The following is a 26,331-nucleotide window of genomic DNA, read 5'->3' on the forward strand; positions in this document are numbered from 1 at the left end:
ATGGGGGTTTTCTAGGTACAAGATGGTCAGAGCAAAATTTGGATGGTGAGGTTAAAGAAACCTGGCAGCAGATGAGGAAGTTCCAGAAAGAAAACCACTGGCGACCAGACTGTAAGCTCCGACGACTTGTGTCTTTTTCATCCTTATACTCCCAGTAGAAAAAAACATGTTTTTCTTAGAAATTGTGGGAAAGAAATTAATTTAAGAGCTGAAAATGTTCAGAGAGACCATAAAATGGAGATACAATTTGGCCCAAAGACCTATTCTACTTAACTCATTTCATGTTTTGTTGGCAACATTAAAAATTGAGATTTCTCAAAAAAGTGGCATTAATTTTTTAGATTAATTTTTATTGAAAAAAATTTTATTTCCCATTATTTTGGCATTTGAAAAAGTGCTGTATTTTTAAAGATCTGCCCACATTAGTCACCACGTCCCATGTGGCACCCATTGCTGGAGCTTAGGTGGCCCCTGTTCAGCGGCTCCCCAGTACTGGTCTTATTCCCAGAGGGGTTCATTCACGATCTGCCTGGACTCTGAGGGCAGCTGAGTCAGGTACCTGGCTAAAGAGAAGCTCATTGGTTCCCAGCAGGTCACTTTTTAGTGTACCATAAACCATGACACCTTTGTTACATTAGTGATCTGGGAGTATCTCGAATAGGTAGATGGGGCGGGGTTCTGTCCCAAAGCCTACACTCCCAGTGGAAGTCTGATGAGATACATTGATAGAGAGGCTCATTAGTATTTTACCATATTTTCTGCCAGCACTGGCATTCAGGGTCGTGGGGTTAAATAGATGTTGCAGAATCACTGCCATGGTGTAAATAATTAGATAAGGGTGTATGTGGAATTCACAAAACTTTTATTGATATGTTTATCATGCCAAAAATGTTGTTTATTTAAAATTCAAATTCCACTTGAAAAGAGGCAACAAGCGATAGTTGGGATCCCAGCCTGCTCCTGGAGGAGCTCCTGTGTCCACAAAAAAGCACGCACATTCTACAGCTATGCGATTTGCTCACACGGAATTGCATTCTGGAAAACTCCTCCCAGAGTCCCCTTGCAGAATGCCATTTGTGTCTTTAGTTGGTTGTAGCTGGGAAACAACAGAAAGAAAAGGAACTCCATCCTAGGATTTAGAATATTTATGGTTTTGAAACTACTGACCCTCAAGGATCTATCACCACCCAACCTAGAATATATATATCATCCTAGAATATATATAACATATGATATATATATATTCTCACTGAAAAGCAAATCACTGTTTATGTCACTTGCTTGCTGTCATGTCGGCCCCTTAGGATGGTCTCAGCACACCTGGTTCTCCTTCTCAGTGGGATCCTGTGGATTCTCGCTGTGAGTGGGCAGCCCTTCAGGAGCGTTTGGACTTGCTGCAAGTTGGGCACAGAAGCTGACCCTTAGTGACAATGTATGCCCGGCCACTCAGCAGCTGCTCACAGCCCTCACAGACAAAGTGCTTCCGGTGCCAGGCCAGATCTTCCACACGCTGGTAGTCCTCAGAGAATATTATCTGGGGAGGGAAGCAGGAGAAATGCATGACTCAGTTTCTGTCCCTAGGTAGAGATGGTATATCTAGGACAAGTTATAGGGTGGTGGTTCATCCCATCCTATTCTTGTTTTAACCTTTAAAAGCCTTAGTGGAAAAATCTGGCATAAATTTGAGGCAGTAAGGATTGTATTTGGTGAAGGTTGTGGTTGTATCTTAGCTTCTCAGATGGAATAAAAAAAAATTCCTCCACCACAGGCAGGTTTTACTTATCTAGCATCTGTGATACTCTTTGGGCCAAATCTAAAGTTTAGTTCCAAGGTGGGATTACACACCCTGGTGAAGAAAGCTTAGGGAAAGATAAGCTGCCAATGGCCAATCATCAAGAGCAAGAGTACAGAGGGTCACTTGGGCTTGGAACGAAGTGACTCTTGGAATAGACACACGGTAAGGATCCCCTGAGGCTCAGGAAGTGCAGAGGAGCATAATGTTTAATGGGCCTTCTAGTATTGGAGTCAAACAGGGACTGGGTATGAGTTTTCACTTAAGACATCTACCAGCTTTGTGACTTTGGGCAAATTACTTAATCGTCCTGTGCCTCAGCTTCCACATCTGTAAAATGGGGATACAAATACTTTCCATACCATAAAGTTCCATGATTTCCAAATGGCCAACTACATATGAAAGGCTTAGAATGTTGACTGACACAAAGTCAGGGATATCTGATTAGCATTGACCTTTCAGAGCTGCACTTTTCTTAAATATGAAATGAGAAAAAATCATGCTTATCTCTCCCTAAAGGATTGTTGTGATATAAATGGCATGTTGTACATAAAGTATGTAGCAAATTACTGACCCACTGTAAGCTCCTAATAAATGATGGAGAATTGTTATTGTGCATATACTGTTGTCACCTCAAAAATTAGGCTCCAGGGCAGGCCTGTGACAGTTCTTTTCCTTCTTAATATCACTTAATAACAGAGTTATTAGGTAAGAGAACTACAGGGTCTTAACTTCATGTGGTGACCAATTCATAGAAGGTGGTAGAAAATAGGTGTTGGTTCAATATAAAGAAGGCATTTCTAACCTTCATACTTGCCAAAGATGAAGTCAGTATATTGCCTGCAACCAAAGGCATGCAAACAGTACTTACTATGATCATAATTAGTATTGTCATTGTTAATACACCTGAGAGTTACTTTCGTCAAACCAGTTTGAGAGACTTGAATCCCTTTCATAGCATCTCTATCATATCGTATTGTATCGTGTCACATTAATGTTAAATCTCATATTATGTTATAGTATATTATCGTTAAGACTAAGAGCTGCTACCATGTATAAGTTCCTAGGTCAGGCCCTGTGGCAAGCATTTTCATGCATTATCTCATTTATCCTTATAGCCACTCTATGGGATGGGTGCTGGTCTCATCCCTATTTCATAAGTAGTAAAACTGAGGCTCAACTGAGGCTCTGGAGTTAGGTAGCCACATGACTATAATAATAACAACAGATGCAGATACAGGTTTGAACATAGGCAATGCCTCCTGGTTCACCCTGGTATGTTCTGAGTACTTACTAAGTGCTAGGTATTATGCCGAGGACAAGATTCACTGGCACTGTGTCTGACCCCTCCCAACAATCCCATGGTTTTCTGCCTCATTTTGCAGATGAGAAAATGAAGGTTGAGAGCATGCAGTGAGGCCTGACTTCAGTTTCCCAATCTGTAGAACACATCATCCACAAAGTCATACTCCTCTTGGCCTCTGGGCTCTTACCCTCAGCAGTGTCCCTCAAGCCCCCCAATCCATCTAGCCACTATCTCCCACCTCATCGCAGCCGGAGCACCGGGGCCGCAGACTCTCGCAGTAATGGCGGCCGCACCAGGGAGCACCATCCTTCCAGAAGTAGATGAGGTCCACCAGCGGCTCGGAGCACTTGGCACACACAAAGCAGGTGGGGTGCCACTGCTTGCTGTAACCTGCCCTGTCCGAGTAGACCACGGGGCTGTCAGGAGGGGCCACTCCCTTGCAGAGCTCGCAGACCTGGAACGATGGGGAAGGACCACAGGAGACAAGGAAGTCAGGAGAGCACAGTGACATGGGTTCGAATTCCAGCTCCAGTCTCTCTATTTCCTGGGTAACCTTGGGCAAGTCACTATACCTCTCCATGCCTCAGTTTTGTCATCTGCAAAGCGGCACAATAATATTGCCTACCTAACAGGCTATTCATGAGGACTAAATAAAGTTATTTATTTAGCACAGTCATTCCCAAATTGTTTGGTCACAGTACCCTTTATACTCTTAAAAATTATCAAGACCCCCACAGAGTTTTTGTTCATGTGGGTAATAGCTATTGATATTTACCATAAGAGAAATTAAAACCGAGAACAATTTAAATATTTATTTTTTCATTTAAAAATGACAATACTAAACCTGTAATACATTAACATACATATTTGTTACTAAAATAACTATATGTTTCAAAACAAAAAAAGTAGTGAGAAGAAAATTTTAAGACATTGTTTTACATTTTTGCAAATCTCTTCAATGACTTGCAGAAGACTGCTGGATTCCCATAACTGCTTCTGCAGCCCATCTTTTGCATGCTGTTGTTTTGGTTGAAATATATGAAGAAAATCTCAACTCACACTGACATAAAGTTGGAAAAAGGAGGGAGATGTATTTTAAAAGCCCTTCCAGATAACTGTGGATATTCTTCTTTGATATTATATTAAAATTTGACAGAGGATAGTTTCTCAAGTTAGTTGCAGTGTGAAATCTGAAAGCACATCAATGAATCTTTCATACTTGGTTACGTTAAAACCTGTTTGTTTACCTTGCACGTTGAATGGATCTTTTACCCATGCATGAATAGTTTTAAATAATATTTAATAAGTAATATTTTTGGCTAGAATTGGTGGCTTATGCCTTTAATTCTAGCACTTTGGGAACCTGAGGTAGGAGGATCATTTGAGGCCAGGATTTTGACACCAGTCTGGGTGACACAGCAAGACCCCATCTCAACCAAAAAAAATTAAAAATTAGCCAATTTTGGTGGTGCTCGTCTGTAATCCCAGCTACTCAGAAGGCTGAGGCGGGAGGACTGCTGGAGCCCAGGAGTTTGAGGCTGCAGTGAGCTATGATCGTGCCACTGCATTCTGGCCTGGGTGACAGAGTGAGACCTTGTCTCAAATAACAACAACAACAACAACAATAATAATAATAATAATAATATTTGAGTAGTTACAGAGTTACAGAAAAATTGCAAAAACAGTAGAGAATTTCTATATAGTCCACACTCAGTTTCTTGAGTTCTTAACATCTTACATTAATAAGGTATATTTGTCATAATTAATTAACCAATATTGATATGCTATTATTAACTAAAGTCCAGACTTTATTCAGGTGTTCATAAACTTTACCCAATGTCCTTTTTCTATTCCAGGATCCCACATTACATTTAATTGTCATGTCTCCTGAGGCTCCTCCTGGCTGGGACAGTTTCTCAGACTTTGTTTTTGGCCACCATGACAGTTTTGAGGAGTACTGGTCAGGTGTTTTGTAAAATGTGCCTCGGTTGGGATTTGCCTGATGTTACTATGATGACTACATTGGGAGGAAGATCACGAGGCAAACTGCTCCTCTCATCACATCCTACCAAGGGTACGTACTGTCGCCCTCACTCATCACCATTGGGGTTGATCTTGACCTTCTGGTGGAGGCAGTGTTTGTCAGATTCTCCACTGTAAAGTGACTCTTCTCTGCCTTTCCATACTATCCTCTTTGGAAGGAAATCACTAAGCTCTCCATGTTTAAAGAGTGCTCCATCTCCTCCAGGGCCAAGTATCTACATGTTATTTGGAACCCATGCATGATTTTGGCAGACCCCCTAAAAGGACTCCATGCATGTTAGCTAACATTATTTTTAAAATACCTATGGAATTATCTAATTTATATCTGTTCCCTCCACTAAGTGGCTAGCTGCAGAGGGCAGAGAGAGGCTGCTTGGTTGCTGCTCTGACCCAGGACCCTCTACTGGGCCCCGCACACATAAATTCCCCATCAATAGTTGTTGAATGAAGGAATGCTCCACCCTGCCATGAGGCCTTTCCCCTTGCTGTTCGGGATGTCTGGTACATTGTTCCCATTCCTATTTGCTTGATTCACTCCCTTTTATTCTTCAGAACTCAGACTTAAAGATCTTTTGTTCTGGGAAATCTTCTCTGACCTCCTTCTATGGGCAATTAAGTCCATACTAAAGCTTCTCTGCTTACCTTTCTCTGTATGGTTATTTGATACGTGTTCTTTCTACACTAGATGGAAGTACCTTGGGAGCAGGAGCCACATTCAACTATGCTTGCTTTCACATCTCCTCAGTGCCAGGCACATAGTAGATCAACAATGAATATTTGGAAACCTCTGCCCTCCAACCTCATACTTCCTACTTAGGGGACAACAGATGAATGTGGAAGACACGAGCAGATGATGCATCTGTCTGCACCTTAGAGACAGGTTTAGACTAAGTGCAGCAGACAGTTGGGCTCCAGAGACAGTTGTGGAAAGTTCTTGGGAGCTTTCAAAACACTCTTGCCTTTCAGGGGCTCATCCCTGTTTACTGAGCATCTACTGTGTGCTAGGCGCTGGACTAGATGCTGGGGATACAGCAGAGACCCAGGCATATAATGCCACAGTCTTCAGGGAAACTGGGGTTGTGTGTGTACGGAGGCAGAAAATAAATATATAAACAAACTGATGAGATAATCATGCAGTGTGATAAATACTAGGAAAACAATCACAGGGTAAGGGAATGGAGAGTGACTGTGGGGTGGATGGCAGGGACCACTTTAGCAGGAGAGGCCTCTCTGAGGGATAAGGGGCTAGGGATCAACCACATTCCTATCTACCTCACAGCAGTCCTCTGGGTAGGAGATGCAGGTATATAGGAAATGTACTCATTTTATAGATAAGACCAGCGAGGCCCAAGGAGACAAAAGAGCTTGTGAAGGGGGGCACAGCCAAGAAACAAGCTGGGATTCAAACTGCCGCCTTTGGCTCTGTGACTTTCTATGGGAACTGAGCTGGGTTGGGTGGGGAGACTAAACTCAGGGAATTGTCTGAAGGGCTAGGAGGGCTCCCAGGAGCATGCATTCTGGCATGGCAAAGGAGCAGCATGCCCAACAGCTAAAGGTGAGAAGCAGCTTCCCTACAGGGCCTCTCAGCAGTTAAGGCAGCCAGTGCCTGGCTGCTTGTCATTCTCTTTCCATGTGGGGCTCCTTCATCTGTCTTTTACTGCCAGTAACATTTTCACTGGCCTGCTCAGAAATCATGACAAGGTGGACCTCAACTCATGTTGTTCCTCAGCTTTGTGGATTAGGGCTTTGTGGAGAGGATGAGTGTGCCTGGGAGAAGTTCTCTGTGAGAGCTCTAGATTTCTGTCTTATGCCAGTTCCCAGGAGCAGCAAAAGTTGCCAAATGTTCAGTCATTCACTGGTTCATTCAGGTATCCATCCATTGCACATTTATAACTTGCCCATTCTAATCCTCTAAAGAATGGGAGCTTGACATTCTCAATCCACGCAATCTTTTGAGCCATTTTAGAGTTATCCCCTGCTGCTGTAAGCCCCGATAATGATGATGGAGACGACAATGTCTGTCATGTCCCTACGGCGTGTCTGCATCCAGCACTGTGCTCAGGACTTTGCTCTTGTTACTATTACCCCTTACATAAACCCAAGAGAGTTATTTCTCCTTCTAGAGTTATTTTCTATTCAGAAAATCATTATCTTCTCTCCTAGAAATGGCAAAACTAAAGTTCAGGGAGATTCAGTGATTTGCTCAGTAATGCACAGCTGATGGAAGGCAAAAGCTAGGATGTGAACAGAGGCCAAACCTGGCTCCAAAGCCAAAGTTCTTTCTACTCCATCATGTGGCCTTGAGATCCGGCGTCAGTAAGCTACGGCCCGTGGCCAAACCCGGCCACTGTCTGTTCTTGCAAGCCCCATGAGAATGAAGACTGGATTTTACGTTTGCCCTCCAATTCAGTGAAATGTTTTCTCTCAAGAAAGAATTCTACTTTTGTTATTAGTAGACCTATATTGAAAAAAACCCCTGTGCTCAATTATTATTATTATCTTTTGAATTTCATTAAAAAAACCCAAGGAAAGTTGTTTTCTCTCTTGTTACATAAAGTGTCCACATGATATTGCAATTTTGGCTCTTGGCTCACATCTCCTAAAATATTTACCACCTGGCCGTCCACAGAAAGTGTTTGCTGACCCTGGCTTTAGATGCTAATTTAAACTTAGTATCAACTATGTTTCAGCCAAAATAGAAATATTTATTGTTTGGCCATGTGAAAACAGGGAAGCATATAAGAGTCTGCACACTTACTATTCTTAACTTATATACTTTGATAGCATACTTAACATACTTTTTATATATTGGAGAGGAAATAAACATTAAAATGGTGAAAATTAGAAAAAAAAAACACTGAATAACAAAGAATGTCCATGTACTGATAGCAGTTTCTGAGCATAGGAGGTCTTGAATGACTGCCTATATAAGGAATGTGTTTGGTTAACTGGATATATCTTGAACTGGATGCTGACTGTGCCTGATAATGTTCCTTAGAACATGCTAGATTTGTGGTTTCAGTTATGCCCCCAAGAATGAAGGGTGTGAGTTTTTCGCCCAAATGAAAATCCTGTTCCTCTTCACATGATTGAGATTCAGCTGGCCTGGAGCCCATCGGGGGTCTAGACAAAAAACCAGTGACCAATCATCGTCTACTTATTTTCACCCTCCCTCCTGCAGAGCTGGGAACTGTAAACTCTTTGGCCAGGGCTGTCTGAATACAAAGTGAGTTGTCTGTCTGGCTTCTCAGTTCTACAGAATGAAATTTCCACTCTTTCCCTCCCACGCAAAAGGGACTTTGTGTCAGTTCACCAAACTACACCCCATCGGGTAACACCATGATATATCAGTGGGGCTCCCCACTCCACATTACCAAATGTGAATTGACATGAAAGCAGGGGAAGGGAGAGGGATAGAAATGCACCTGGATTGGTCTGGGGAGCACTGGCAGGCACCCTGATGATATACTGAAGGAAGAAGGGGGATATCAGGTCCAAAAGGCAGTTTAGGGTGATCATGGGTGACTTTGAACCCAGGTTATGGGTTGGGACTTCACTCTGGAGGCAATGGGGAGCCACGACTGGTTCTTTTTAAGACATTTTAAAAATATTTACATTTTTTGTAGAGACGGGGTCCCATTACGTTACCCAGACTGGTCTTGAACTCCTGAGCTCAAGGGATTCTCCCACCTTGGCCTCCTAAAGTGCTGGGATTACAGGCGTGAGCCACTGCACCTAACCCATTACTGGTTCTTGAGATGAGGAGTTCAAGGCTTTAATTTGCACTGTAGGGAGATATTCTGGCAGCAGTATGAAGGAAGGAAGGAAAATTCTTGTTCACAGGGCTTGCTGGCAACCTTCTCATCTGTTGGAAAGCACTTTGTGAAGCCCCTCTTGGAGGAGTGTTTCATCCCTCACTGTTCTCCCTAGCATCCCTGGCTCTTGGCCCGGTTTCTACCAGTAGCCGGCCCTTTTAAGCAAACAGTGTCACTATCACTCTATGAAAACAAGATGTCTGGGTAAGGAGCCCTCTCAACATGTGTCAGGATGAAATGTGCTCTTCTTGCCTCTGAGCCATTTTCTGTGTCCTTAACCCAGTCATCTCAAAGGATGAGAGATCTGAGGATATCCTGGATCTATCATCTGGTGGTCCCTCAGCCACCAGAAACAAGCTAGCAGCTGAGAGTCAGAATGCCCAGCCTACTTGGGTCTCATCATCCTGGCCCTTTCTCTGCACAAACTTAGTCTCTCTCACAATCTTTTGTAGCGAGGTTTGCAATTTCTAAATTACAACAGGTGGCTGAGAGGGGAGATACTAAGTCAGGCTGCCTGGGTTCATAGCTATGTGACCTTGGGCAAATGAACTAACTTATCTGTGCCTCTGTTTTTTCACCTGTTAAATGGCGATTGTAATGATAGCAACATCATAGGATTGTGGTGTGGGTTAAATGACATAACGGAGTTTTTGGACTTTCTAAGGGCTCAATAATGATTTGCTAAAATCTCGTCTATTCCTTACCTCTATCCACCTTGCAGGCTAGAAATGTAAAGCCCGGAGGGATTAAATCACTTTCCTAAAATGACAAAGACATGTTGAAGGCAGGTTTGGAAGCCTGGATTTCCTTCCATGATACCAAGAGCATGTAGACTAGCAGGAGGTCATTCCTGCCACTGATGAGCTCTGTTTTATCCCCTGTCAGTTCTCTCTATCTGTGCAAGGCCAGAGAATCGAGTCATGTGAGTTTTTCATCATTTGCCACTGCTCCAGACTCAGCTCCACTCATCCTCTGCTTAGAGGACCTGCTCCTCCCCATATCTGATCCTGCCCCTGGAGACAGTCTACTGTCTACTTATTTTCACCCTCCCTCCTACAGAGCTGGAAACTGTAAACTCTTTGGCCAGGGCTGTCTGAATACAAAGTGAGTTGTCTGTCTGGCTTCTCAGTTCTACAGAATGAAATTTCCAGCTCTTTCCCTCCTACACAAAAGGGACTTCGTATCAGTTCACCAAACTACACCCCATCGGGTAACACCATGATATGTCAGTGGGGCTCCCCACTCCACATTACCAAATGTGAATTGACATGAAAGTAGGGGAAGGGAGAGGGATAGAAATACACCTGGATTGGTCTGGGGAGCACTGGCAGGCACCCTGATGTGGTTCTCAGGGTTGAACCTGCCTCAGTATCCCCTAGACGGCTGGTTAAAACATATCTCTGCTCCCCCACCCTTGCCACCACCTTCCCACAGTGTCTGATACAGTAGATCTGGGGTGGGGCACAAGAATTTGCAAATTCCTAGGGGATGCTGGTGTGGTCGGGGCCACTCTTTGAGAACCGCTGTTATAGACTGTTTAAAAATAACTTTATACATAAGCTCAGCAAAACTGATATCACCAATTCAGTTCAGTTACAACAAAGGCTCATTTGAATTCCTGGGATGTTTAAATTTAACACTATTTTTAAGAAAGGCCAATAAGGCCATTCTCAGGCTACTTCCCCTATTAAGGAGCTAGTATGGTCAAATGAAAGTTCTTTGGGACTATGGTAAAAGGCATGGAGAAGAATACTTTATAATTAGCATATCAGTTGTTTCTTGTTCATGTTCCCAACTATCTAAGATTGGAGTTTGCTCATGAGAACGCTTCCAACATCTGTCATGTGACCTTGTTTGGAGACTATTTCCCACCTGGGTAGAGGATGTGTGAAACAAACCTTTCAGAAGTAGAACAAATGGGAAGTTTCTCCCCATGCCAATAAAGTGTTGCCTTGTTCCTTATTCTAATGGCACAAGATTCTTAATTGAAATGAAAGATTTTGAATATTGGGGTCTTTGCAATTTGTAAACACCTGCCTCAAGAAAGCTGAGGAACATTTTAGATTCAGCTGCTCAAAAGTTAAGACCCTGCAGGGTTGTGGGGTTCCCTCAGCCATGGTGTGTTTAAGCTATGTTGGCAAATTTCTTGGATACCCTTCCAACCAACATGGAATTTAATTTCTTTTCCATGAATACAGTCCCACCTTAGTGACTCGATTCTATAGAACAGAACATGGATGAAGTGATGCTATGCAGCTCCCAGGGTAGTAATAAAGGCAATATTTTTCCCTGGGCTCTCTCTCTCAGTACACACACCTTGGGAGCCTTCAGCTGACAGGAAAGAAGTCTTGGTATCCCGAAGCTTCCATCTGAGAGCAACCACATGGAGAGACCTTGCAGAGGTCAAGGGAGGGTCCCAGCTGTGTGTGTCTTCCCAGCCTCTAGCCCAAACATATGAGTGAATGAGTTTCAGGTGATTCCAGCCTCTTGCCTGCAAGCTCCTCCAAATGACAGTGAATGGACAGAGACAAGCTGTCCCCACTGAACCCTGCCAAAATGGTGATTTGTGAGCAAAATAGATGTTGGTTTCAGCCATATGCCTTGGGATGCTTTGACATGCAGCCCTAGGTGATGGAAACATCAAATGTGTACATGCAGAATTATTAAGGTTTCTGAAATGGGAGTAACCAAGACACAAAGTGTTTTAGGCAACAGCAGACTCGGGACAGTGGCCAAGGGTTACTCAGCTGAAGAACTGTCTCTGAGGAATGAACTGTGTTGGCCTTCAGAGAGGGATCAGCAGATATGGAGAAGGCTCTAAATCAGCAATAATCTCTGTCTCGGGTTTGCCAGAAATTCTGTCTGAATTGTGTTGTTTTCCTCTGAAAGGCCCTTATCCAAAGGCCTACCCAGTCTAAACCCAGAATCCCTCGTGGAAATCTCACTACTACAATACAGTAAATATTAACACAAGGGCCTTGAATTCAGGCACTGAGTTCTTTCCAACACAAATACTCAATAATTTATTTATAAACAGCATCTCCCCATTTCCTCTTATGGTGACTATTTACCATCTTTGCTTTGCAGCCTCATGTATCCCAGAGGTTTTTATGGGTGTGTTTCTTTCTTTTGTAGTCTAACATCATTTCTGGCATCCTTAGCTCTCTTAAGTTCTGTTTCCCCACACTGTATAGTCTTCCCAAGGCTCCCTATGGTGCAGAATGTGCAGGGTGGGTGAGCAACGGTTTGGGTCATGTGCTTTGGAACATGGTCCATGCCATGGTTTCATCACTGGTGAAGCTCTTGGACAAATCATCCAACCCTCTGAACCTCAGTTTTCTCATCTGTAGCACACAGAAGCAGGCCCTGGCTCATAGGAAATGTCTTACCCTGATGTTGGTGGTCACTACTGTTAACTGATCCCTTCACCTTACGTTTCTTCTTGGGGCAGGTTATCCATTACGGGTCTCTCTGCCAAGCAAGGCAAAATATTAAACATTTCTAACTGAATTTCCCTCCCTGGTTATGTGATGAAGTGAGGGAGATGGAAAGTCTTCATAAATGCTACAGGTATAAGAGAACATCAGTGTGGGTTGTTCTCAAATCCAGCTCTGACAAGCATGGGCCCAAGGACTGGCTCCTTGCAAAAAGATGCTGCTTGGTCCACAGTTGAGCAGGGACAGAGTCTCAGATGTGTTCACTCCCATTGCAATGGCCTTGCCCGGGGCTTAGAACTGTGTGGATGCTCCGGAGATGGGAGCATCTGTTAATTAGAGTCTGTGTCAGGTTTGGAGTGAGGCAGGTCTGGATCCCAGTTTTGCATTAACTACTCACCATCTAGGTGACTAGACAATTTCCTCAGCTTTATTTTTTGAAATTTTTGTTTTTGTCTGTGATCCACAGTGGGAAATACATTTCATGTCCTGATCCAACACACACACACACTCCTGAAAAAAAAAAAGCTTTCTAGAAAAATATTTACTACTCCTGAAACACTCTCCCCTTTTCAGTTAAAAATATTCTGGTTGTAATCCACTAAATTGATGTATTACCTACTGATGGATTGTGACCTGAAGTTTGAAAACACTGTTTAACTTTGTTAAGAGTGTCTCTTAATTCCCTTGTCTGTAAAAAGGAGGACGATATACTTTGTAGGATAGTTCTTAGGATTAAGTAAAACAACATGCAAAATCTCTGGCACAGTGCCTGGCACAACCTAGGTAGTCAATGAATGGGAGATGATAGCATCAACATCATCGTCACCACTTAACCCATGTTAGCAAAACAAAATTGAGTAAAACCAAAGAGATTAATAAAAAGTTAAAACCATTCTTTATGATTCTTCTAGTTCAGGGGTCAGGAAACCTCATCCATCTGTGGGCCAAATCCAGCCTACCACCTGTTTTTGTAAATACAGTCTGATTGGAACACAGCCACAATCATCTGTTTAGATATTGCCTATGGCAGCTTTACTGCTTCAAGAGCTCTGGTAATTAGTTGTGACAGAGACCATGTGGCCTGAAAAACCTTCAATATTCACTACATGCCCTGTACAGAAAAAGTTTACCAATTCCTGTTTTAGTCAATGGAATAATATGCAGCCCACTCAAAAAAAAAAAGCTCATGAAGGCCATGTGGCAACATGGGAAAGTATTTATAGTATAAAAAGTGGGAGAAAGGGAAGTTTCTTTGGAAAAAAAAAAGATCTCCCTGAAAGTCACTAAAGTATCTCCACTGCAAAGCAAGAGGCAAGCAGATGTCGAGAAGCTGGTAACCATAGTGATTTTGCAGTTGCCCCCAGGCCCCTGCCCATGATGCCTGAGCCACGGGTGGTGGGACTGTGGGGAGCAGGGATTCCTCTGGGTGAATGACCCCAGGTTTGTCTCTGGGCCTCTTACCCTCCTGTCCTCCAGCTCAGATGGGGCTCACTAAGTGGGGAGGAGTGGCAGTTTCAAATTCCCAAGTGGAGCTGGCAGGAAAGCCAGCCAGCCCGCCTGCCGAGCCCACAAGCCAAACATCTGCTTAGACAAAGACTTGGAAGTCCCTTGCCCACAAATATGTCCCTCTATTGGGGCTGGAGTTGGGCTGAGCTGCCAGCTGCTGTAAGTTTCCATCTGAGAGGCAGAACTCTGGCGGGGAGGGAGGGGACGGAGGACTCCCGTCCTCCTCTCAGCATTCTTGTGGGGAAATGGGGCAGAGGGGTCAGACTGTGCTCCCAGCATCCTGGAGGATGATTTAGAACCATATTCACACGTTTTTATGACTGTGGGGAACATCTTCACTTCTCTCAATGGACTGTCATCCTCCTAAGTTTGCTCTTTTGGGGCAGTCACTTGGCCTGAGAAAGGAGTGGTTGGGGAAGGGGCAAGACGGGGAGGCGCCCAACAGGAATGGTAAATGCTAGAGTAGAGATCACATTAAAGGCTATGTTCTGGCTTTCTTTCCCCTTTCTTCAGTTACAAGTTCGGGGTGTGGAGAAAGGCGGAAATTCCTGGGCAAAATAACCATGCCCGGGAAATCTGTGTATTTAATTTCTGAGAAAATATTCAGCGAGCTCTCTAAATGCAGGGCCATGGCTTGGTGGAGCTGCTAAAAGTCAGAACATTAAGATCATTGCCCACCCAGCTCAGGGGCCCATCAATTCCATCCAGGTGGGGAGTGCAGGGCTTGGAGAGTGCGCGAGGGACTCCCACCAGCCTGGTGAGTACGATGGGTCCAGGTTGCTGGAGTCAGCAGCTCCCTGGCCATGGAGATCTCTGATACTCAAAAGGCCCACAAGAACCCACAGTGCGTGGAACTGGGGGTGGATAGGGGAGTCCTTTCATTGTTCTCAGTATGCAGATAAGAGGCTCCCAAATGCTTAGTGGGCTGAGCTGTGAGTTACCCCAAACACTGCTGCCCACCCTGGAGAACCTAAACACTCACGTATATACCCCGTGGCATGGTTGGACCGACCCTGCCGAGGCCCCACCCCAAGACGGCTTCAGACTACATTCTGCCACTGAAGCAGAAGGACTGGGGATTGAACCGAAGCCCCACTTTCATCAGCAAGTGGGGTAACCTCACTGTGCCCCAGGTTCCTCATCTGTGAAATGGGTATAACAACCCCAACCTCTCTCGCTGGTTGTTACAAATAGTTAAAGAGGTTTACTACTTAGGAGGTTGAGGCAGGAGGATGGTTTGAACCTGGGAGTTTGAGGCTGCTGTGAGCTATGATCCTGCCACTGCACTCCAGCCTGGGTGAGAGAGTGAGAGCCGTGTATCCGGAAAAATAAAAAATAAAGAGATTGAGACCTTGCACAGTGCCTGCTGCAGGCTCACAGTTTCCCCTTTCTTCCCTTGATTCTCATCTTGTCTTCTTTCCTACCCTCCATCCCTGCACAATGGGACAAGTGAGGAAAAGAGAGGGAGACTAAATATTTTTGAATTGCATTGGCCTCACTGATTGAAAAGGACTCACTTCTTCAGGGGTGACAGCAGGTGCAGTAGCATTTGGGACCAGGATTTTTCAGGCTTGGTATTGCCCCATGAAGAAGGATTACTCTGACAACTTGGTGGCCGGAGGAACTTCCCATGATATCCTGCCTCTCCTAACCTCAGTGTAATAATAACACTTTCAGAGGACTGCCCTGAGGTAGGCATGGACAGCCACAGCTTTTCGTTCATTTCTGAAGTGGATAGAGGTGCCAAGGCTAATTTTAGGTGGCCCTGTCCTGTCAGTAGGGCCCGTCTGCTGGCCTGGGGTTGGGAAGCTGGGGTTGGGGTCAGAATCTGCTCACTGTGTTCAGATCATGTAACTGACAGTCCGGTCATGCAGGTGGGCTGGGCTCAGACGGCAGTGCATCCTGCAACCTGGCCACCACTGTTATCTGGGCTCACTCAGAACATGGCCCCTTAGTAGGAATTCCCCACAGGCATTTTGGCAATAACGCTCCTCTGGTGTGGACATTATTTTCCAATGGGGACAGTTGGGTTGGGGGGCTTGGTGGGAGGACTTGGCAGGCTGACCCTGCCATCGCTCCGATAGGCCCTCTCCCAAGGACTCAGAGGAAGGACGTCCCCCAGCAGGTGGACAAGGTGGGAAGGAGCCGAGGAAGCTCACAGCTGGTGTGTGTCAGGGGGTGGGTGTAGTGGAAAGTGGGGCCCTGGCCTCAGATTGCAGAGAGTTAGTGTCATCAGGGATGGGGGCCGTCAAGATAGGGTACAGAGCATAGTGTGGTAGATTCTGCACCTGTGCTTCCAGAACTCTCCAGCAACAGGAAGGGTTATGCAGCATTCTCAAAGGTGGGCTCGCTTGGGGTAACCCACCCCCCATCCCACATAAATAAATACATACATAACTTTGGGAGGCCAAGGCAGGTGGATCACAAGGTCAGGAGATCGAGACCATCCTGGCTAACATGGTGAAACCCCGTCTCTACTAGAAATACAAAAAATTATCTGGGCATGGTGGCAGGTGCCTGTAGTTCCAGCTACTTGGGAGGTTGAGGCAGGAGAATGGCGTGAACCTGGGAGGCGGAGCTTGCAGTGAGCCAAGACCGTGCCACTGCACTCCAGCCTGGGCGACAGAGTGAGACTCCATCTCAAAATACATACATATATACATACATAGAGCCAGGAGGCCAAATACATCTGGAAAATGCCCATGTTACCATCTAGACTCTCACTATAGGCCAAATTGGTGGTATCATTTCTGCTGAGCTCACATCTAAGGTACTTTTTTTTTTTTTTTTTTTCCTGAGATGGAGTCTCGCTCTGTTGCCCAGGCTGGAGTGCAGTGGCCAGATCTCAGCTCACTGCAAGCTCCACCTCCCGAGTTTACACCATTCTCCTGCTTCAGCCTCCCAAGTAGCTGGGACTACAAGTGCCCGCCACCTCGCCCAGCTAATTTTTTGTATTTTTTTCTGGTAGAGATGGGGTTTCACCGTGTTAGTCAGGATGGTCTCGATCTCCTGACCTCGTGATCCGCCCGTCTCAGCCTCCCAAAGTGCTAAGGCACTTTTTAACACTGTTAGCAGCAGTCCTCAAAGTCTAGCCCCAGACCAGCATCACCCAAGGACTTGTTAGCAATGCACATGCAAAGGCTCCACCCAACACCTACTACTAAGAAGCTCTGGAAGTGGGACCCAGGCTTCTGGAGTTTAACACGCCTTTCTTTAGTTTAAGGACCACAGCACTGGCCTACTAAAGGCTCTGAGAAGTTCTGTAAAGAAACCCATGTAGTTTCTTTCACTCCTGCTGTAGTTTCATGTTCACTCTAATGTTTCCTGAGCCAGCCACATGATCCTTTTATGGTCCAAAATATCTGGTAGCTCTCCTAGGAATAAGCTTTGGGAAATGGGAAAGAACATAGACTTGATTTTAGGCAGATGTTAGTTTGAATCCCAGTTCTGAGGCCCAGAAGCCTGGGGAGGCACAGCCACTTCACATATTGGGGCAGTTGTAAGCTTTAAATCAGATACTTGCTTAGTCCTGTCCTTGGTTCAGGCAATGCCCACGGACTTGCCGACACTAACGACAATCACAATGAACACGATTAAGATGATAAACAGGCAGGTGTTACAGTTCCCGTATGTTCACGTCTCTCTTTTTGCCCTTCATTTTTCTCCCATAAAATGAAGCTTTATGGGAGTTTTGGGGTGTCAGGCTGAGTCCTACAATTTCTTCCCCACACCTTTATTTTCAAGTTGAATCCCTGGACCACTTCTTGCAAAAATCATTGCCCTTCACCAGGGGAGCAGAAGTCAGGCTTCCTGCCTGATGCTTGGCTCTGGTAATTGTTCTATGCTGCCCTTTTATGAGAAAGGAGAGGGCGCAAGCGTACAGGGCGGCCAGCACACACGTCCACTTGATGTGAATGCTGGTGAGGCAAGGCAGACGGGTCAGGGAGTGCAGCCCATACCCACTCCTAATGGCGGGGTTGCTGGGAACACATTGTCTGTGGCCTGTCAGCCTATCTAGCTACCTTTATCAGGATTCACTCCCCTGCTTCAAGGAGGTGAAAAGGGAGTTAAATAAGGGCACACAGTCTTCTTCCTGTCTGGAACAAATAACAAGCAGGGTTTTACAACTTAGCATCTTATCACAGAAAGGGTATTGGATCCAGGTTCTGCCTCATAGAAACCATGGGATCTTAGAAAAGTTACCTATTATCTTTGAATCTCACCTGTAAAATGGGTTTGGTAACATTCACCCTACCAGGCAACTGTGAGAATTAAAGATAGACCCTGACAGTGTGAGCATAGTGTTTGGCACAGAGCAGGGGCTTAATAAATGTGGACTTGGAATCGTGCCGTCCCCCTAGGCAAATTGCCCATCCAAATAGATCCCATTTTTTAGGCTTAAGTTCAAACTTTCATTCATGGGTCACATATTTATTGAGCAACTGCTATGTATATCAATGACAGCCACTGCAAATAAAGAGATGAACAAGACCTCAGCATCTACAGAGGATGACAGACATTCATTCACTAATTACATAATAATTAAATTAAAATTGTGGTTGGGGCAGGGACATAGAAGTCTGTCTCCCACAGCTAGTCCAGCCCAGTCCAACCAATAAAGGCTTCCTTTGGAATCCCTACTTATTTTCTGACTTTGGCCTTTTCCATTTACTGTCTAGTATTGCTATTTAAATGCTTCTCAAGTGTCACAGTTATTTCCTAAAACTGACTGTAGGACCCGGGTTCTCGCGCTGCCTTTGCCTTTGTTCAATGCTGAACAAATATGTGAGGCTCAGTCAAGAATAAAATACGATGTCAGATCCACATGTCTCTTGGGAATGGCGATTTGGAAATACTACAACGACTTAGAGGTCTCCTTCCAACTTGGAATTATCTAGTATTTAGGGTTTATGAACAAACAGCTATTTGAGGGTGGACAGAAGCCAGGATCAGGGTGGGGCGGGGAAGACCAGTTTATAGACCATGGTAACTAGATCTAGTATTTTTTTCTTTTTTACATCCCTAGGACATATATTCTTCCTGAGAACTGGGCCTTTTATGCATCACTGCCAAATCTGTAGTAGAGGAAATAAATCGTTTTTTGGTCTTAGAGTCCTCAGATAAAACACTTCCTTGGATGGCAATCCCAGATGGTGCTAATAAGATGGGGCTTGGAGATGGAAGATGCAAGTTTTGGATGATTAGCTTGAGTGACTCCAAGGGAAAAAGAGTACAACCCTCTCTGGATGTGGCAGCAGCTTCGTTTGGGCTGGCATTTCCCTGGGTCGCCTGGCTCATGGGTGACTGCCAGTCTGTTCAGCAAGGTAGATAATGTGCTTGGGGATCTCGTGTGCTGGGACTTCTATCTCCAAAAGTTAATTGCCATAGAAACAAATGAGGACACTTGGTTGATGGGGCAGGGGGAGCAAAAGGTAAAACAGGGGCTGGGGACCAGAAATGCAGTGCACACTAGCCTCAAGCATTCCTTTCGCCTTCTGTGGGGTAGTTTAAGACAAACCAAGCCGTGAGGTTTCATCTCCCCAGCGCTGGCTCCTCCTTTCTGTTTTCTCAAAATGGCTCCCAGTGGCTCATTCCTCAACAGCACTTCTTCCACACTGCCACTTCCTATGGGTTGAATATCCCCCCAAAAACTCACGTTGAAACATAATCCTCTGCATGGCAGTATTGAGAGGTGGGGCCTTTAAGAGATGATTGGGTCGTGAGGGCTCAGGCCCTCAGGAATGGATTAATCCACTCATGGCTTAATAGATTAATGGGTTATCACATTAGTGGGACTGGCTTCTAAGAAGAGGAAGAGAGACCTGAGTTAGCACACCCAGCCCCCTTGCCATGTGATACCCTGAGCCACTTCGGGACTCTGCAGAGAGTGCTCACCAGGAAGAAGGCCCTCACCAGATGCAGCCCCTCGGCCTTGGACTTCTCAGCCTCCACATATGTATGAAATACATTCGTTTTCTTTATGAATTACCCAGTTTCAGGTATTCTGCTATAAGTAACAGAAAATGGACTAAGACACTGCTAGAAGAAACTTTTGCAAGCACAGCATGGACCATGTACCTCTGACCAAAAGCCTGTCCATGACCTTTGGAATAAAGTCCTAGCTTCATGGCATTCTGCAGTTTGGGGACAGTGTCCTCTGCTTGTTTGATTTCCTGGGGCATAGCAGCTAATACAAGCTAATCAGTATTTGACTGGTGAATGGATGGAAGGAATGAACCCTCCAGAAATTCAGCCTCTGCTGCCCTTCCCAGCCTCGTGTCCCCAGCTCCCCAAGCATGCCACACTTCCAATCACGTGGGACTTCTTTTAATCCTCTAAATGCACTGTGCTTTCTTGAACTCCTGGCTCTTTTTGCAAATGATCACCTCTTTAAGGGGGTACACATCCTCCCTTCAAAGCCTGAAGGCTTGGATGGCCCCTAGACATTCTTTATAGACCGGCTTGTACCTCACCAACTTCTTGAAGCTTACCCTCACCACCACGCAGGCTTAGATGTCCCTTCTCTAAACTGTGTCGGTTTTGTCTGTGACCTCCACTGGACTATGAGCCTTTCAAGGGCAGTGGTATTGTATCATTTTCCATGGGCCCGTGCCTGGCACAGAGTAAATGAGTAACCAATATCTGCTGAATGCACAAATTCATGAATAAATGCACGAATGAGGGAACAAAGTCCCGTGATGGGGCCCTGACGGTCCAGCCCTGGGCCTGCATGGTTTCAGCCTGGCTGGAAGCATGGGAGAAACTTACGTATTCCACTTCTTTGGACGGGTCACTGAGGCTGCCGTTGGTAGTAGCGGCAGTGGTCTCTGCCCCCTCTGGCTTTTCCTGTTGCTTCCCCTCCTCCTTGGGCAAACCACCCTGCCCTGGGAGGGCCACTTCTCCCACGCCGAGGGCCTCGCTCTTATATTGCTTGACAAATTCTTCCATCAGTTTCAACTCATTCTCCAAAAGTCCACGGCAGCGCGAGGGATCCTGGTCATAGATGGGGAGCTGATGCATGAGCTGGCGGCGGCGGTAAAAGGCGCCCTCCGTGCCTGTCACTGGCTGCTTCTCCTTGGGGATGAGCTCCATGTACTGCAGTCCCTAGGGAGGAGGAGGAGGAAGGGACAATGTGATGTGGACGGGGCTTCATCAGTTAAAGAAACTATGATAGAATCTACCTAAAACTAAAAATGCATTCTCTTCCAGCATTCTTAGCAACTGAAAGACCCACAGTCTTTATTTTCTTAACTTAATGCAGTTAGATTACTTTTGTAATTTTAGAAAATTACGAAAGCAATACTGTCCATTGTGACAAATAATACATACATGAGAGAAAAAAACTTTAGTAAAGGAAAAACATGCATCCCTTAGCTACCTTGTGTATGTAGGGAGTGTTCTATGTCTCAATTTTGGTGATAGGGCCATGGAAGTGTATCTGTAAAAGTTCGTCAAGCTGTACACATCAGACTCATGCACTTTGCCATATGCATACTGTACGATCATGTGCTACATGACAGCATTTCAGTCCACGATGGGCCATATATGCCACAGTGGTCCCATAAGATTATCATACTCTATTTTTACTGTACCTTTTCTAGGTTTGGATATGTTTATATACACAAATACTGACTGACCATTGTGTTACAATTGCCTATAGTATTCAGTACAGTCACATGCTGTACAATTTGTAGTCTAGGAGCAATTGGCTATACTGTGTAGCCTAGATGCGTAGTAGGCTACAACCATCTAGGTTTGTGTAAGTGCATTCTTTGACATTCACCCAAAGACAACATCACCTAAGGACACATTTCTCAGAACGAAACCCCAGCATTAAGTGGTGTATGACTGTCCTTTGTTTTAAAAAGGATTTTAAAAACTTACACCTTATTGGCTCATAGTAACAGCTTACCAACAACTTTGTGTTTATCCTTCCAGACTATTTCCTATGTATATTTATTAAATAAGGGCACCCAGTCTTCTTTCTGCTTGGAACAAATAACAAGCAGGGTTGTACTTAATGTACTTAAATGCTATTTTCTGTGTGTGTGTACCACTTAAAATGAGTCCTTGGTCAGTGGGTTCTGTTTCTCCTGTGACCGCGCCAGCCCATGTCATGGTGTGGGACAGGCAACAATCTTGAGTGTGAGAAAGAGACACTTGTTTGCATCTGCTAATGTGTGCTCTGTTCGTTAAGTAGCTAGCTCTCTACTTGCTAATAATAATCATTATTTTATCATTGATTCTCCAAGGAACACTGTAGTTTTCAATTTTGGACGACACTGGAAAGAGAAAGGAGTCTACATTTACTCATGGGCTAGGTTTTCCATCAGAATTTGAATAAAGCTCATTTTGCTTTGTTCTCTGACTTTCAATTAATAGTAATAATTACATTTACTAGTTTGCCTCTATCCCCAAAGAAAAGTTGCTGTTTTTAAACCTATTCTCTACTATCATTTGCTAGACAGTAGCCAGTTGATAAAACTCTTACAGTATAATGACAAGTAATGCCAGCTGGCTGCCTTCACGAAACCTGTGTCCCACTCGGCGCTCTCTTCTCACTGGCCCCACAATTGATGGGCTTGATTTCTACCTTCACTCATGGACTTACAACTCCCCCTACCCCCAGAAGGAAAAGCCCTCTCTTGTCTTTCCTGTTCTTACAAGCAGCACTGTATGCTTTGATCTCTCCCTAGTCCTTAACCATTCCTAGTGTATTTCAGCTGACCCTCTAGCGGCACTGTCCACTCCCTGAGGGCAGGCCATGTCCCTTCTACTGCAGTAGCAAGAGCAAAGGCTCTGGAATCAGCTTGTCCTGAACTGAAATCCTGGTTGTAGGTATCCCAGCGGTGTGACTGTGGCCATGTCATGCCGACTCTCTGCACAGGTTCTTCAGCTGTAAAAATGAGGCTTGTAAATCCTAGGGTGGCTGTAGGATTACTTAACAGAACCATAGGACCTACCAAGCTGGTCCAACCATGGCCCATGGGCCACATATGGCCCAGGACAGCTTTGAATGTGGCCCAACAGAAATTCGTAAAAAATTTGTAAACTTTCTTAAAACATTATGATATTTTTCTGTGATTTTTTTTTTTAAGCTCATCAGCTCTCCTTAGTGATAGTGTATTTTATGTATGGCCCAAGTCAATTCTTCTTCCAGAGAAGCCAAAGGATTGGACACCCCGATCTACATGCTACTGACTTTCTCTTCTCTTTTTCTTTTTTTGTTGTTGTTGTTTTTATTTGCTTTTGTTTTTTTGAGACAGAGTCTTGCTCTATCGCCCAGGCTGGAGTGCAATGGCGTGATCTCAGCTCACTGCAACCTCTACCTCCTTGCTTCAAGCGATTATCCTGCCTCTGCCTCCTAAGTGGCTGGCATTACAGGCGTGAGCCACTACACCTGGCCAATTTTTGTATTTTTAGTAGAGATGGGGTTTCGCCATGTTGGCCAACTTGGTCTCCAACTCCAACTCCCGACCTTAGGTGATCCACCTGCCTCAGCCTCCCAAAATGCTGGGATTACAGGCGTGAGCCACCACACCTGGCCCTCTTTGCTTTTCTATCTGTAGCTTTTCTCTTTTCAAATCTCTGATTACAGTCAGATTCACCAGCTACACATGTCAAAGTAGTGTCTCTCAATGGACACAGTGTACAATAACCCTGTGAAAAATTACTAACATGCAGATTCCCAGGCACCAAGCCCCAGTCAAGATCTCCCTCCAGTAGGTTAGGTGTGGGGTACAGGAATCTGCATTTTAAACAAGAATCCTGGTAACTCTGATGCAAGAAGTTGGCTCCTGGACCTTACTTGAACTACTGTTTCAATAAAATACTGGCAAACAAAAAAAATGAGTGAGATAAACAACTGGGATTCTCAAGCACTGGACAGATATCTGAGGAAAGGCCGGTGGATGATTCCCAGCTGCTTCAGGCTTTTGCAAAACTTAAGAATTCTCAAGGAAGAAATATGAATTTTGCTAACACCTGAGAGAGGCCTAAATGAGCTCTTACTGTGCTCCAAGTTATAGTCAGAGATTAACATTCTTGATCAGAATGGTGTAATTTAAGTAGATGTTCATTTTAGATTTCTTGTTTTTGTAATATGAATTTTGTTTCTCTCAAAACTGAATATTTTTACTTCATTTACCTCCTGGGAAACATTCCTAATAAAAAAAAAAGTCAACCTTGTTTAAAATTGCTTTTTCTTAGAAAAGTATAATTAAATCATTATTGACATAAGGTATTTCATGGTTTATTAATTAAAAAATATGTAAAGGCAACTTCTAATAGTAGAATCGACAAAGTCTCAGGTCAATAACATTTCCACATCATATGACTGGTAACTGTCTGAATATTAATGTGTTCACAAGTAACTGTCCAATTTGGCCTCATTTATATATTTGTTTTTATTGAACAGAACTCTTACACTTGGGTGAGTCCCAGGGACGGAGAGATTAGGGGAAGATATAGGTCAGGGCCACAGCCTGAGAAACTGTGAGAGGCAAATTGTTCATCCTGGACAACCACTTTCCATTTCCATGCCTGACCCTGACTCTGAACCTTAGCACCCGGTCTCCTGATTCCCATCACCTAGGTGGCCGCTGCTAGGTTCATCCTCTTAGAACCCATCTGGCCCATAGCTTATCAGTTGGGGCTGGACTCATTTGGGAATTGTGGGAGTGAATACGGAAATTCATGCTGAAAGGCATATTGTACAGACCCTGTTGCTGTCTGATTTTAGGGAGCAGTGGTGAGGAAGCTAGGGTTGTTGTGGGGTGGGGCAGTACAAGTCTAGGGCTTGGTACCAGCTGGGATTCATAGTAAATAAATTCTGGGAAACAGCATAGAAAAGGGAGAGACAGGTGACCTGAGCTGCTGTGGGACTCAAATTGAGGGATGGCTGCAGATGCCCCATTGGTGGCTCTGCCCTAGATCCCAGAGGACACCTGTCTGAGACACCTTCTGGCACCGTAGGCTCATAGCATACCCAGCTAATCCCAGGTATGTCTGCATACTTCTGAATGCTTTTCAAGGTGCTTTCTCAGACAGAAGAGACGACCTGGGTGGTGGAGTGTCAGGAAGTCAGGGTTTTAGGTCCAGTCCTCCTGCTGCTCTGTGTCAGACCAAGAAAGTATCTCCTGGGCTTCAGTTTCCTCATCTACAAAGTTCAGGGTAGATTGTGTAATCCCTAGGGTTCTGACCATTGTGAGAAATCCCTGGCAATCTCACTCAATAGTCACCACAACCAACAGAGAGAGAAAAGCAATATCACTAACCCAGATTTATAGCACGGAAAAGGGGAAAGAGACGGTGGATTCCTGTCAAAGAGGCCAAGATAGTCCACAAACCACATGGACAAGCAGAAGCCCCTGTGCATCACACAGCTGCAGAAACATCTGGAAAGGGCTTCGTCCTGACCCCGTCTTAGGAGACTGGGTTGTCTGGTAGTTTCTTTCTTGATCAGTATGAAATTACAGATGGTTTCTAACACAAATATGTCAGCCAGGTAGGTCTGAAGAATCTCAAACCTTAGGGTGCATAAGAACCACTGGGAGACTTGTGAAAAGTTTTCTGGGTCTATCCTTAGGTTCTGATTTAGGAGGTCTGGAGAGGCCTAGAAATGAGCACTTTAAGCCAGGAGTGGTGGCACACGCCTGTAATCCCAGCATTTCCAAGGCTGACACAGGAGGATTGCTTGAGGCCAACCTGGGAAACACAGAGAGACCTCATCTCTACAAAATACTAAAAAATCAGCCAGGTGTGGTGGCACATGCCTGTAGACCTGACTACTTCAGTGGCTGAGGTGGGAGGATCGCTTGAGCCCAGGAGCTCAAGGTTATAGTGAGCTATGATCACACCACCGCAGTCTAGCCTGGGTAACATGTCTCAAAATCCATCCATCCATCCATCCATCCATCCATCCATCCATCCATCCATCCATCCATCATCCATCCATCATCCATCCATCCATCCATCCATCCGTCCATCTGTCCATCCATCCATCCATCTGCAGTTTAAAAGTTTCTCCTGGGTGGCTCTGACACAGGGCATCCCAGGGTTGGGGCTTCTCTGGGAGCAGTGAGTGGGGAAAGAGGATGTGACCATCAGAGACAGTGGGAAGTGGCAGCCGGACAGCCAACAGGCTGGGGCAGGCACAGGGCCCTGCAGAGATGTGTTAGTGTGTAGCCTTGGGTGACAAATTTGCTCACACTGTCCCCTTCCTATTTCTTGCCCAGGGTCTGCCCCTGCTTCCAGAATCTAAAGAAGGATTTTGGAGAAGTGGAAACAAGAGATTGGCTCACTCTGCTAGCGTGGGGATCAGGCCTGACTAGCATCTTTCTCACACCAAGTGCTGAAGCAGCCCCGTGCAGGCTGATTCGGCTCATGGGAGAGTAACTGCCCCTCCTGGGAAGACTGCTGACTTCCCCAGGT

The 26,331-nt window shown here is 45.0% G+C and overlaps 1 protein-coding gene across 4 annotated transcripts in view; it reads right to left on the bottom strand.

The window, feature by feature from the left end:
* Positions 1–335: 335 nt before the first annotated feature.
* The window catches only part of LMCD1 (LIM and cysteine-rich domains 1), a 78,860-nt gene continuing 52,864 nt past the window's right edge, over positions 336–26,331 (bottom strand). For 3 of the 4 annotated variants that reach the window (XM_012000640.1, XM_012000641.1, XM_012000642.1), the window contains 3 exons: positions 20,668–21,003; positions 3,337–3,552; positions 336–1,534 (listed from right to left, as the gene is read on the bottom strand). In XM_012000640.1, the coding sequence (XP_011856030.1) occupies positions 1,376–1,534; positions 3,337–3,552; positions 20,668–21,003 (711 nt within the window). In that variant the 3' untranslated portion in view covers positions 336–1,375. Of the gene's footprint in view, positions 1,535–3,336; positions 3,553–18,314; positions 19,702–20,667; positions 21,004–26,331 lie in introns of those variants that run through there. The other variant, XM_012000643.1, reaches the window with a different exon arrangement.

Source organism: Mandrillus leucophaeus, unplaced genomic scaffold (genome assembly GCF_000951045.1).
Source record: "Mandrillus leucophaeus isolate KB7577 unplaced genomic scaffold, Mleu.le_1.0 Scaffold637, whole genome shotgun sequence".
Classification (NCBI taxonomy): domain Eukaryota; kingdom Metazoa; phylum Chordata; class Mammalia; order Primates; family Cercopithecidae; genus Mandrillus; species Mandrillus leucophaeus.